We start from the raw sequence: 13,264 nt of genomic DNA, 5'->3' as shown, positions 1-13,264 counted from the left end.
TGATTGATATTCGTCATGCATCTTTCTGTAATTCATCACATACACATCTGCATCTGACATCTTCCTGTCCAGACACATAAAGACTGTATCTTATTTCATATACACTACTGAACTGTACTAACACACCCTGTGATTCAGAGTTTTAACACAATCATAGATTGTGAAATAGACATTTATCTCTTAAGAAACTCTACAGAAGCTGACAGCTGATAAAAATTTTGAAAAGTGTCTCACATGACTTAAATTAGACCGGCTCTGCTCTAAAAGACCGGAACGCTTCTAAAAAACCGGCTCTCATTTTGATAGACCAGCTCCCCTCTGACAGACCGGCTCCCCTCCGGCAGACCGGCTCTCCTCCGACAGACCGGCTCTCCTCTTATAGACCGACTCTCCTTTTGATAGACTGACTCTCCTCTGGCAGACCGCCTTTCCTCTGGCAGACCGGCTCTCCTCCGGCAGACCGTCTCCCCTCCGGCAGACCGGCTCCCCTCCGGCAGACCGGCTCCCCTCCGGCAGACCGGCTCCCCTCCGGCAGACCGGCTCCCCTCCGGCAGACCGGCTCTCCTCCGGCAGACCGGCTCCCCTCCGGCAGACCGGCTCCCCTCCGGCAGACCGGCTCCCCTCCGGCAGACCGGCTCCCCTCCGGCAGACCGGCTCCCCTCCGGCAGACCGGCTCCCCTCCGGCAGACCGGCTTTCCTCCGGCAGACCGGCTTTCCTTCGATAGATGGGCTCTCCTCTTATAGACCAACTCTCCTTTTGATAGACTGAATCTCCACTGACAGACCAGCTCTCCTCCAGCAGACCGGCTCTCCTCCGATAGATAGGCTCTCCTCTTTATAGACCGGCTCTCCTTTTGATAGACCGATTCTCCACTGACAGACCGACTCTCCTCTGATAGACCAGACCAGACCAGCTCTCCTCTGATAGACCAGACCAGCTCTCCTCTGATAGACTGGCCCTTTGAAAATCTTCACAGGATTGTGAAAGCTGTTTAGTTTTATTTATGGTGTAAATCATTAAAGTTAAAGCTCTGCTATTTACCGGCTCTACTTGTTGAGTTTATTAGCCCAGACAAGATGATAAGCCTTTTGTAAAAGCCTGTTAGTAGTCGTCTGATAAAGAAACAGCACTTCATTGTCTCAGAGCAATGTATTTAAAGCCAGTAATAAATGAAATGCATCTACTTAAGGTTATTTTTCACTTGCTGAAGGTCTCACCACACTCCTGCTTCAAAGATTAGCACACACGCATAGATCCGTCTTCATCATCCGTCTGATGCTCTTCAATTCAATTCAAAAAGAGGGTGAAGGGTCATTGTTAGGGTTAAGACTTTTAGTTCCTCGACTTCTGTGCACACTTGATGTATTTTTATATTTTACTATCACTCACAGGTTTACTTTATGTTCTTGAATGTTATCTTGTCTCATTGTGTAACTCTTATCTGTGTTTGTTTATGTTTTATGTAGCTTACAGATGGAGGAAAGGCGGCTAAAGCTAAAATCAGCGTGGGTGACACTGTGCTCTCTATCGATGGGATCGCCACTAATGCCATGACACATCTGGAGGCCCAAAATAAAATTAAAGCCTGTACGGGAAACCTCAGCCTGTCACTGATGAGGTATGAGAACTCTCGCTCGCTTTCTCTCTTTCACACACATTCAGTTTGAGTTTCAGAGATAAACTGTGGACTCATATGAAGACTAAATGTTTTATCCAGAATGTTTCATTGAAGCTCATTGTTCTTCAGATAAGATCAGGGACTGTGTAAATATGACAGCAGATCCTCCAGACGGAGAAGAGCTGTTTAGGTAACAGAGGTCTCGTACCTCCAGGGTTTTTTTTCTCTTGACCAGGCACGCAAGATCTAATGCACTCAAGATGTTTGGGTTTTTGTCATGTTGTAGCCTGTTTTTATGAGCCTCTCGGTGCACATCAGCACTGTTTGTTCCTCTTTATCTGAAGAGGTTTGAGAGATTGTCAGGATGTGTTCAGTTTCGGTATGGACTGTGAGGTCACACGTGAGCTGAAAGAATAATTTAGGTCGAAATGAAAACTCCCTTTTGTCATTTGCAAACCGTATGACCTTTTATTTCTTTGGAAGACGTTTTAGATTTGAAAAGTACAATGTTTCCTGTTTTACACACTGAAGATAAATGATATGAAGTACTCTGTCATGATGACACGTTTGTATTATTGTTTACACTTGACACTTTTGTTTCTTATTTAAATTAATAATCTAATTGACTCACCCCCATGTCATCCGAGATGTTTATGTCTTGCTTTCGTTTTTTGAGGAAAACATTCCAGGATTGTTCTCTATATAGTGGACTTTAGTGGACCTCAACGCTTTGCAGTTTCAATGCAGCTTAAATTTGCAGTTTCACTTTAATTAATTTTTTTTTTAATATTTATTAAATCTTATAATTTTTTATATATAGTATTTAACGCCCCATTCAGACAGACAACGACCAGCAGTAGCAGAATGGCACGATCTCATTCATTTCAATGGAAACCGGGCAACTTTCGGCAGCATGCGAAAGTGACCGTTAGTGACCGTATGGGCGTGTCCAGTGACGCGAGAAAGTTAAGAAAAGTTAAACTTTATGCAAATGTTGAGCGAATTTCGAGAGCGACTACCAATGAGAACGAAGCAGTGGAGTTCACGTCATCATTCTCTCGTCAGTTACTGGCGTGGATGGTACTCATTTGTTTATGACAAGCAGATTTAGAAACGCCTCATTGAAAGAGACGGGCGACACACAGCGATAACATCGCTGGCTGTCTGAATGCCTAGCGCCAATCAACTGCTTCCTTTAACTTTTAAGTTACATTTTTAATTCCCATACATTTTATAATATAGTATTTAATATAAAATATATTTTCAATAGAATCAGCTGTCTGGCTCTTTCTGTAGGGTTTTTTCTCCCAAGGACTTTTTTCCCACTTTTTAATGAAAGTGGAATAATCCTTTAATGTCAGTGTATAAAAATGATCTTTTGTAACAAAGAAAAAGTCCTTCAGGTTTGGAATGACATGTAGGTAAATAAATGATTTTAGTTTTTAGATTTGCTTGTTTATTTGTGATAAATAGAGCAGGACTAGTATAGTTTTTTATGTAGCATTTTGTATGTAGCAATTTGACTCTCAAATACCAGATTGGTAGTCTGAAGTCGTGGACTCTGTGGAAGGAAATATAGAGATTGTAAAATAGCTCTGGAATCTTCCATTCAAGCCTTGGAGTTATTCAGCGTCTGCAAAAATCATCAAAGACACGAGGCACTTAAATCTTCACGATTAAGATAACATTGTGTTTAAAAGAGATGAACGTTTGCACAGACTCCCAAAGAGCCATTTGAACTTCATCCACCCAGAACACCGCCGTACTCTCATCTTAACCATAACTCATCTCTCGAGCTATAAAACCTCTTCTCTATACCACTGACTGTATGTCTGAGATATTAAATCACACTCACATACAGATGCTTTTAAAAGACTGGTAACCTAAATATTCCTTCTTCATACTCAATAAATACATTTACATGCAACCGAACAGTCCGTCTGTAATCCGTTTCATGTAAACATCTTAATCAATACGATTGTGGACAATCGGATGCAAATTGGATAGTATTGAAAGCGGTGGTGTAGTCCGATCCATGATGCAATGATTAGTAGAAAAGTATGCATGTTGTACTTTCTCAATCGGATGTAAAAATACCTTGTGAACATGCGCAAAAGAATTGTGCTTAAATTTACATCTTATATTTACTTCTTATTTACATATCACATGATTCTCGTCACAGAAATATGCAATAGCAAGGCGATGCGTGTTTTAAGCCCTGAATATGATCATTCAAATCTGTTTTCATGACTTTAATAGTTTCTGGTGTCCTGTGGTTACTCGTGTCTGTCAGAAGAACACTTAAAGATGATGAAACATCTCAAACCACACGCTATTCTGCACTGAATACATCGCACAGGTCTGCATGTGTCCCAAACCAATCTTTTTTCAATTTTTATGTCAGTTCAGCAGGACTGAAGGTATGAGATTGCTGTAGACCGCATGCACTTCTCTCTCTCTCTCTTATTTTCTTAAGGTTGTTTCCAGCCCAGATGCAAAAAGCTCCGTTTTTAAAATATGTGTACGGAGCGGCGCCTGAGGTTTGCGGTAGCTGCTCATTGACTCTGTAATTTAAACAACAACATCATTATTTTTTGCATTAGAGCGATGAAAATTATTTTTTATTTCTTTGCATGAGGGATTGGGTGGGAGGGGTTGTTTGTGGAAACTTTAAGGTACATGTGAGATTCTGTGAAGAGTCCATCTTCTTTCCTGTGTTGAATTTCTCTCATCTGAAGTGTAGCGTACAGATGTGAAGAGGGTCATTACAGAAGAACAAAGAAGAGTTCTGTTGGGTTTCTAGAAACACAGTAAGACCGCATGAGTCTTCACCCACAGCCAACATGAACTTTGTCTTCACCTCTTACTCTACACATTTACTCACTGATTACTCTGCATTCTCAGAAATAATGCTACAAACGCTGTAACTGGGGCGGTGCCCTTTCAAAAAGTACACCTTTGTTCCTAAAGGGTCCATATCTGTACCTAAATATTACATTAAAGGGGACATATCATGAAAATCTGCCTTCATGTTTAAGTGCTATAATTGTGTCCCCAGTGCTTCTATCAACCTAGAAAATGTGATAAAGATTACCCCAATAACTTAGTTTTGGTAAACCATTCTCTGCAAGCATGTGAAAAATAGATTATTAAAATTTGGCTCCCCTTGTGATGTCAGAAAGGGATCTTATTATAATAATACCGCCCCTTAATCTGACCAATCTAACCACGGCACTGACATTTAGTGCAGAGAGAGATGGAGAGAAAATTGACAGCACAATTAAGTTTCAATTTTAACAAACCACCATTATGGTGATCAGTGTTTGCATTATCATCAGCTCATTTGCATTTTAAAGAAACACCCAAAAACAGCACATTTTTGCTCACACCTGAAAGTGAACGTTTTAAAAACTAAAACTTCAGATATGTACTCTGGGGACACCAAAGATTTATTTTACATGTTAAAAAAGTCTTGTGAAATGTCCCCTTTAAGGGTACCGTCCCAGTAGCTGCATTTTCTTTCAAAATTAAACTTTAGCGTTATTTTCTAAATGTCGACAAAACATTGTGAACTGAAAGTGTGTTCATTGATGGCGTTTATGTAAACAGTTTTGTAAGGAATAATTGACGACGGATCATTGAATTATAAGAAAATAATGCACACCAAGGTGGCAATGCGGCACGACGCGAAGCGGTGTGCCGTTACACCGCAGGTGTGCATTATTTTCAAATAATTCAAAGGACCGGAGTCAATTATTCCACTTATACCACGGTTACCACAAACATTGCTCTGGTGCCTATATTTAAGACATTTGAAAGTTAGGTGTGCGGTTTACAGAAAAATAATCAACACCCATAGAACATTTCTCAGCCAATCAGAATGCAGCATTCAACAGACCCGTGGTATAAATGCCGATAATGCTTAATTATGCGTTATAAAAACTGATAACGTGTGGGGGTCATGTAAATGCCTAAAACAGGTTTTTTTATCGGGTAAAGACTGTAAAAGGTGTAAGCAAAAACTGATTGGCACAAGTAGTTTTTCATAGTTTTCTGCTTCTGTCGTTCTCTGGAATGAATCCTTTAGATTCCTTCTCAGTTTGTGACACGTCAGTCTTTCACTCTTGATGTTTCTTTGATAAGTTCAGACATGAATAATAATAATAATAATCATTTATGGTTATTGTTTAAGGAGTTGCTCTTCTAGGCCGACCAGTTGAGACACAAACTTAAAAAAAAAAACTTTTAGCAGCAAACCAGAACAGTCTGGCTAAGACCAGCAAATCAGTGTAGGCTGGTTTTGATGTTTTTCTTTAGCTGAGATTAGATTTCCTTTTTGTTGTGCCTTTGACCTCTTTTTTTTCAGAATCTTGTGAAAATAATTTGAATAGTTTATATGTAGTGCTGTATGTTTAGCTGTATAATATTCTCTGACATCATCCAGTAATAAATGGTTTTATTTGTCAGCTGGTTTATTTCCACCTTTGGTGATTTATGAATCTCTGGAATGTTGTTTTGTATCTGTTAGTTGTGTCTTGACTTTGCCCAGTGAATGATATGAAAATCCATTTTCTCCACATACTTTCTGTCCGTGTGCAGGTATATAACGCGCGATAAGTGTTTTAAAGTAGAATAACAGGTGACCTGATCTGTTCCTCTGAGATTTAATCATATTTCTCCTCAGTCTGTAGAGGATCTGTTATAGACATTATAAAACATCTGTGTGTGTGTGTGTGTGTGTGTGTGTGTGTGTGTGTGTGTGTGTGTGTGTGTGTGTGTGTGTGTGTGTGTGTGTGTGTGTGCGTGCGTGCGTGCGTGCGTGCGTGCGTGCGTGTGTAATAAGAGGAAATCAGTTTCAGAAGCTAATAGTCTGATCCCTGCAGGGCTGATGGCTTTCATTAACATTCAGACATCATCAGTTTTAACAAACAGATGCCGTACTGCCTGAACTTTCTGCCAAATATAAGAGCTACTAAAGTTCCTACTGCAGTGTTATAGTTCATCAATACGATACTCAGTATTATAAGATTGTGAATAATCACAGCTAAAGATTAGTGATGTGTAGTAAAGTGTCTATATTTATAATGTATTTACAACGTAAAGTGCCTTTGTGATTTAGTGGATACATACATTTAGTTGTTGTTTGATCTAAATATTTGAATTTTATTAACTATTTCCGCCGAAATTAATGAGTTATCTTGTTAATTAAGAGAAAACGCTTTCCTGTCAATGACAAATTTTTACGTCAATCTATATTTTCGCTATTATCCACTAGGTGTCGCTCTTAACACTAAAGCATCCACTGATCTAAAAACAGTACAAACTCTGTGTATGTTTTGAGCATCGCTCTGAATCTGATCTTTATTAAAAGTCCTTTACATAAATGCAATTATCTCAGCTTTTTGCTCAAAATTTGGTGTTTTTGAAGAAACCGACCGAAGAAATATTTGAGAAGTGATAAAAAGAGAACAATTAGATAGAATGAAACAGGTTTTTGGGTCTGTTCTTCCATTTTATATTATTGTATGTTTATATATTTAAAGAAGAATTTTTTTTGGAAGGCATTCAACTTTTGTGAAAATTAAAAAAAATGTTGGCTTTTCTGGTGGGGAAAGAGTGAAGCACATACAATGTTTCACTGGAAGTTGTGCAAGTGACAAATAAACTGAATTGAATTTTAAATGAAATCATCAGCAGATGCTCTCATCCCTGACTCACAAACACACACAGAAACTCTTTAGGAGAAACTCAATAGCAGAAATTCTTCGGAAGTAAATATTGAAGTAAACTTGTGTGTTTTTAGCCGTGTTGTGTTATATTATTATTATTATGAAATGTTCTGCGGCCTGTTGATTGTTGTACCTTTTGTCTTTGTTTTGGAAAGTTATCATCTTTTGGCCCACAGCAGATGTGTTTAAATATTTACTGCGTAACAGTGAGGGAAGTGTGATTGTCTATTTTGTTTGTGTTTGTTTGCTTATGTGTGTGTGTGTGTGTTCAATGTGTTTCTGTGCTGTATGTCTGAAGGTTACTTTCATCCGGATGTGCTTATGAAACATTACACAGCAGGAGTGTCAATGTACAGGACAGCAAACAGCTCACACACACACACACACACACACACACACAATGAACACGCACACGGCCTGTGAATCAGCTCACTCACTAAACATGTGTCATCACCAAAACCAGACGCTCTTTAAAATATAATAAATGTCATTTATCAACAACACACATATAATACAGCGCTCATAGCTGTCAGTGAATTAAACAGAGCAGACATCAGATGTTGTTGACGGTTGTTCTTCTGTTTCTGGGACATAATGAATGATCATGTGGACTCACGTCAGCTTAAATGAAATGTGAATGACAAAACTGTTCTGAAGCTACACCCGTTGTAGGTAAAAACATCACAGAACACACTTTAACAATAACTATATTAGCCTCCACATCACCAGATGACTACCGAACTTTATGTTAATTTGCTCACGCTCGATGTGCTCACGCAAACCATTTACCTTCAGTGGCATTAACTAATATTGCATATTAAAAAAAAAGCAATTGTTTACATGTCAATGAATATGTAAATATGCTGTTCTAGTTTCATTTACACAGCGGGTAACCAGCAACACGCTTGATTTGCATAACTAAACAGTGAATCTAGTAGTTTGTGTAATCTAATATCTTAACTTTTCTCCACAGTATTATCTGTCTTTTAAAATGTGCGTGCACTTGAAGTTCAAAAAGATTTGATTTGCTGTCAATACTTTATCATTCATAAGTTGGAAAAAATGGCTCATGAAGTGATTCTAATAATATTGTTTATTGTATCTTTATTGTTATAGTTGTGTGAATATAAAAAGATTTTTAAAACCATGTTTTTGTAATTAAAGTAATCTTTATGAAGTGAATAGCCCTTTTTGTATATTTAAAAACTGTGCACAGTGTTGTCAAAGTTACAAATATTAACTAGTTAAAGAGTTTAATGTTCATAATCAACTTTCACTGAACCATTGTTCTCCCTGATCTCAGTTTCTGACCCGATCATTGACATGTCTTGTGTTTGTGGGACTCTGAACACATCATTTATAAACCCCGAAGCATCATAAAACCATCTGGCATGTTATTTAACTGACCTAATGTCACAATCTGTTTATTTATCTAGAAATGAGACACTTGATGTTTAAGATGGTATCTGTATGTGACCCTGTCCACTTCCACACCGTCTGCTTCCCGTCTCTTTCTCTATTGTCCGAGCGTTCATTGTTTTCTCATGGAGTGCTCCACCTTTACCCTTATTGTGAGGTGAACGTTCAGCTGACTGAAGCTCTTGAGAAAAATCCACTAGTCTTGCAAAACCGCTCGCTAGCGTCTTCCTAATATGGAAGAGTTTGAGAACGGGAGTGGCGTTCCCGAAAAGTTTACACAGCAGTTTCTCTGTTTGTCGCCTGTTTGAGTTGACAGAGGTCATTTATGAGCAATGTGACCTCGTACTGCGTTTCACATTGATTTATGAAGTCAAATGAAAGAGTCTAGACAGAAATCTTCTTATACGTGAGAACTTAACAACTTGTTTATTTATACAGTCATATTTAGCATTGTTTAATTCACATGATGATGAATTTATGATGAGAATGGCACTGGATTTATGTCATTACAGACAGATACTGGATTTCATCAGTCAACCTTTAAACTTCATTACTGATAAGATCATATTGTGTTTTGCATTTATCATGTAATCATTCACTGCAAAAAAATCTTATTTAATATTTATGTCTTGTTTTCAGTACAAATATCTAAAAATTCTTAAATCAAGATGTATATTCTTGATGAGCAAAATGATCTGAGAAAATAAGTCTAGTTTTAAACAAATAAATATACAATTTAAGTACATTTTTGCCTAAAAAAAAAAAAAAAAAATATATGCCAATGGGGTTTTTCTTAAACACTAAATTCAAGAAATATTTCCTTCCCCCTTTGGCAGATTATTTATGCTTGTATGTAGTACAGTAGTATAAGTGTTTCTCAGTTTTTTTATCCCTTCGCCTTTATTTTAATACCTGATGTGGCACTCAAGTGATAAAAGTTTGCCCACCCCTGCTTTAGATGTTTTACTGAATGATTTAAGGAGTTATTTCTTCATCGCTGGACTGATATTGACTCTCTGCACTGCAAAAAATGATTTTCAAGAAGACATTTTCTTAGTATTTTTGTCTTGTTTTCAGTAAAAATATCTAAAAATTCTTAAATTAAGATGCTTTTTCTTGGTGAGAAAAACGACCCAAGAAAATAAGTCTAGTTTTTAGACCAAAAATATCAAATTTAATGATTTTGTTCATAAAACAAGCAAAAAAAATCTGATATTAAGACTTATATTCTTGGGTCGTTTTACTCATTAAGAAAAAGCATCTTAATTTAAGAATTTTTAGATATTTTTACTGAAAACAATTTTGAAAGAATTGTTTTTCTAGAAAATAATTTTTTGCAGTGTATGTTGGCAGTGGTTAATGAAAGATGCTGGGACTAAATGTGTATTTATTTAAACTGTGTCTGTGTCAGGAATGGGGCCAAAAACGACTTTGCACACACATTATAAATACATACAAACAGACAAAGATCTGGTGTGTGTCAGTGAAACCTGTGTTGTATTTGTTGTGATTGTATGTGATGTCTGATAGTAAATCTCTGTTTTTTTCTTTGCAGGTCTTCCGGTGGTTCAAAGGTACGTACAGATCAAACTACATACAGTATGAGGTCACTGTGTTCATAAATAACATCAGGTCCTAATCAGGTGTGAGCAAGACGTCTGTGATATCTGGCTTGTTGTACACTCTTAGAAAGGATGTGTTAATTTTTTACACATCTTTGTGCGTTAAGCTTTTAACACATTATCTGTAAATTTTAACACATTATGTGTCATTTTGTGTTGTTAAAAGTAACACAAAATGTGTTGTTTCAATAATATCACAGTAATGGGTTGATTCTGGGACAACGCATTTAGTGTGTTGTCCCAGAATCAACACTAATGTGTTGTTTTTGACACATTCGTTCTAAACGTCATGTGACTGATCAATCTGTATTAGAAAAATCATCTTTAGTTTAATTCAAAACATTATAGGGTGGATTCCCAAACAGGGATTAGCTTAATCCAGGACTAGACCTTAGATTAATTATGAAATATAACTAGTTTTACCAAACATGCCTTACTAAAAACATTACTTGTGTGCATTTTGAGGCAAAACAAATGGCACTGATGTATTTTAAGATATGTAAGTGCAAGTTGTTTTCAGTTTGAACGGCTCTTAAATTTATTTTAGTCTAGGACTAGTCTAATTCCTGTCCAGGAAACGGCCCCTAAGAGGTTTAAGTTTTAACACGTCACACCTGGTTAGGATGCAGTATAATGCTGCATGTTTGAAATGCATGACCTGTCGCACGGGACGGTTAAACTGCTTTCCCTCATTACAGTTCACTTACTGAAATACACTGCAGTTTAATGAATTAAATGTAGTATAAAACATCACACAGCAGGTACATTAACGTTTGCACTGAAATGCAAAAAATGACTTTCTTACATAGTATTTTTGTCTTGTTTTCAGTACAAATATTGAAAAATTATTACATTAAAATGCATTTTCTTGATTAGCAAAATGACCTAAGAAAATAAGTTGATTTTAGACAAACAAATATAAAATGTAAGTAAATGTGTGCTTAAAATAAGCAAAAGAAATCTGCCAATAGGGTAATAAACTTTTTCTTACATTTTTCTTGAATTAAGTGTTTAAGAAAAAAGGTCAAGATTTTTTTTCTTACACCAGTGGCAGATTTATATACTTGTTTTAAGCACAAATTCACTTACATTTTATATTTTTCGTATTTTCTTAGATAATTTTGCTCAGCAAAAAATGTTAATAATTTTTTGAGATTTATACTGAAAACAAGACAAAGTAAGAAAGTAATTTTTCAGTGTAGAGAGATTTATCTAAAGTGATGTACGAGGAAAAACTGCAAAGTGATTTGTGATAGGAAATCAGATCAAGTCTTTTTCAGCTTTGTCTCTCATTGATTATTACAGAGAAAACCTGTGACATCAGTTCAATTTAAGATTGAAATCTGAATTCAGGGTAGTGCTTTAATCTTTTTTGGTCAATTCAGCAAATTAATCTTTACAAAAGCTAATTCTGTAATCACGAACTACATGGACAGTCATTGTATTTACATGAAGGCTTTTCAATCCAATTGAGCCATCAAAACGATTCCAAACGGATTATTTGGTTGCATGTAAAGCTACCTACTGAAATGCAGATATGTGATGAATGAAGTATATTTTAAGGCTGTTATGAGGGAACTGCATGCGTTTGCTGTGGCTTGAGCACGTGTTGCATGTGTTTTAGGAGGAACCACTGGAGATTATAAAACCTGTGCCCATCAGCCAACCGTCTGCACCCAGCACCACCAGCTCTGCCAACCTCACCCCGGGCAGCAACCCCTACAATAAAACCGCACGGCCCTTCGGAGGAGCCGTTAGTACAGTGAGATCAGTCAGCCCGTCCCTGAGTCCCACGCCTCCCATGGCACCCAAAGCCTCCATCCCCTCGGCCACCTCCGCTTTTACGCCAGCAGCTCCGTCTCAGCAGCCTCCCCAGCCTCCCTTTCCTCTGGGCGGAGGCACCGGACGCTCGCTGCCCTCATCTAGCTCCGCCCCTAAGCCCGCTTCTGGACAATACCCCTTTGCCAATACCTCCTCTACTTCCTCCTCCGGCTCCTCCTCCCCAGCGAGAGTGACAGCTCCATCTTCTGTCCCGACCGCCCCTCAGCCCTCGGTCTATAACACGCCCTTCAGCCTCTACTCCAATGAGAACGCCTGTGAGGTGGCCATGGGTCAAAGGCGGGGTCTTCTGGAGAGCAGAGGGGAACAACTCAATGGGTAGGTGGGGCGTACAGACCTGAACCTCATCTTTACTTCTTCTTCCTCTTCATATCTGTTCTGAAGCAGAAAATCTCTTGCTCTTATGTTATTAGGAACAGGATTTTATTCTTCTGTTATAAGCTTTATTTTCTTCTGTATCTGATTGGATCTTCTAGTAATCTGTTAATGATGTAATTTCTGTGTGCTTCTTACGTGCAGTGCTGTACAAACAAATACAAGCCCTTATTTTTAACATTTTGCGGTCTGACGGTTTGTCACGAATGCTCCTCGTAGACATGAAGATGTTTCAGACTAAAGTGCAACCAGAGAGACAATTACAGTCTGTGAGATGTTTTGAAGGGTAGAAAGTTCTTTCCGTGGGAGGAAAATTGAGAGGCAACTTTAAACTTGAAGGAGTTTTATGAACTTAATGACTGCCTTTGACAAATACACAAAACATTACTGTGAGTTAGACAAACAAACAGGTGAATCTGTTCCACCCTGAATCAGGTGAATGAGTTTCTAAAGACAGATTAAAGAAGGACATTGTGTTTTTAGAAATAAGAAGCTTTGGTATTGTTGTGGTGTTGTTTAGTGCATGTACATTACATGAGATGTTATTCAGATTTATATAGAAACTCATTGACACAGAGGAAAACCTCTTTTAAAAATGTGCCACCGTGTCTTTATGCAAGTCAGTCAACAGGAAATGATTTAAACTGTATAATTATTCATC

The 13,264-nt window shown here is 37.8% G+C and overlaps 1 protein-coding gene across 2 annotated transcripts in view; it reads left to right on the top strand.

Moving 5' to 3' along the window:
* pdlim5b (PDZ and LIM domain 5b) overlaps positions 1-13,264 on the top strand; it is a 56,084-nt gene that overhangs the window by 21,327 nt on the left and 21,493 nt on the right. For both annotated transcript variants that reach the window (XM_055207368.2, XM_055207369.2), the window contains exons 3-5: positions 1,468-1,619; positions 10,323-10,341; positions 12,014-12,546. In XM_055207368.2, coding sequence (XP_055063343.1) covers positions 1,468-1,619; positions 10,323-10,341; positions 12,014-12,546 — 704 coding nt within the window. The remainder of the gene's footprint in view (positions 1-1,467; positions 1,620-10,322; positions 10,342-12,013; positions 12,547-13,264) is intronic.

The sequence above is a fragment of the Misgurnus anguillicaudatus genome, chromosome 12, assembly GCF_027580225.2.
Source record: "Misgurnus anguillicaudatus chromosome 12, ASM2758022v2, whole genome shotgun sequence".
NCBI lineage: Eukaryota > Metazoa > Chordata > Actinopteri > Cypriniformes > Cobitidae > Misgurnus > Misgurnus anguillicaudatus.
The sequence above is the reverse complement of the archived record's forward strand: the minus strand, read 5'-3'. Positions and strand labels throughout refer to the sequence as shown.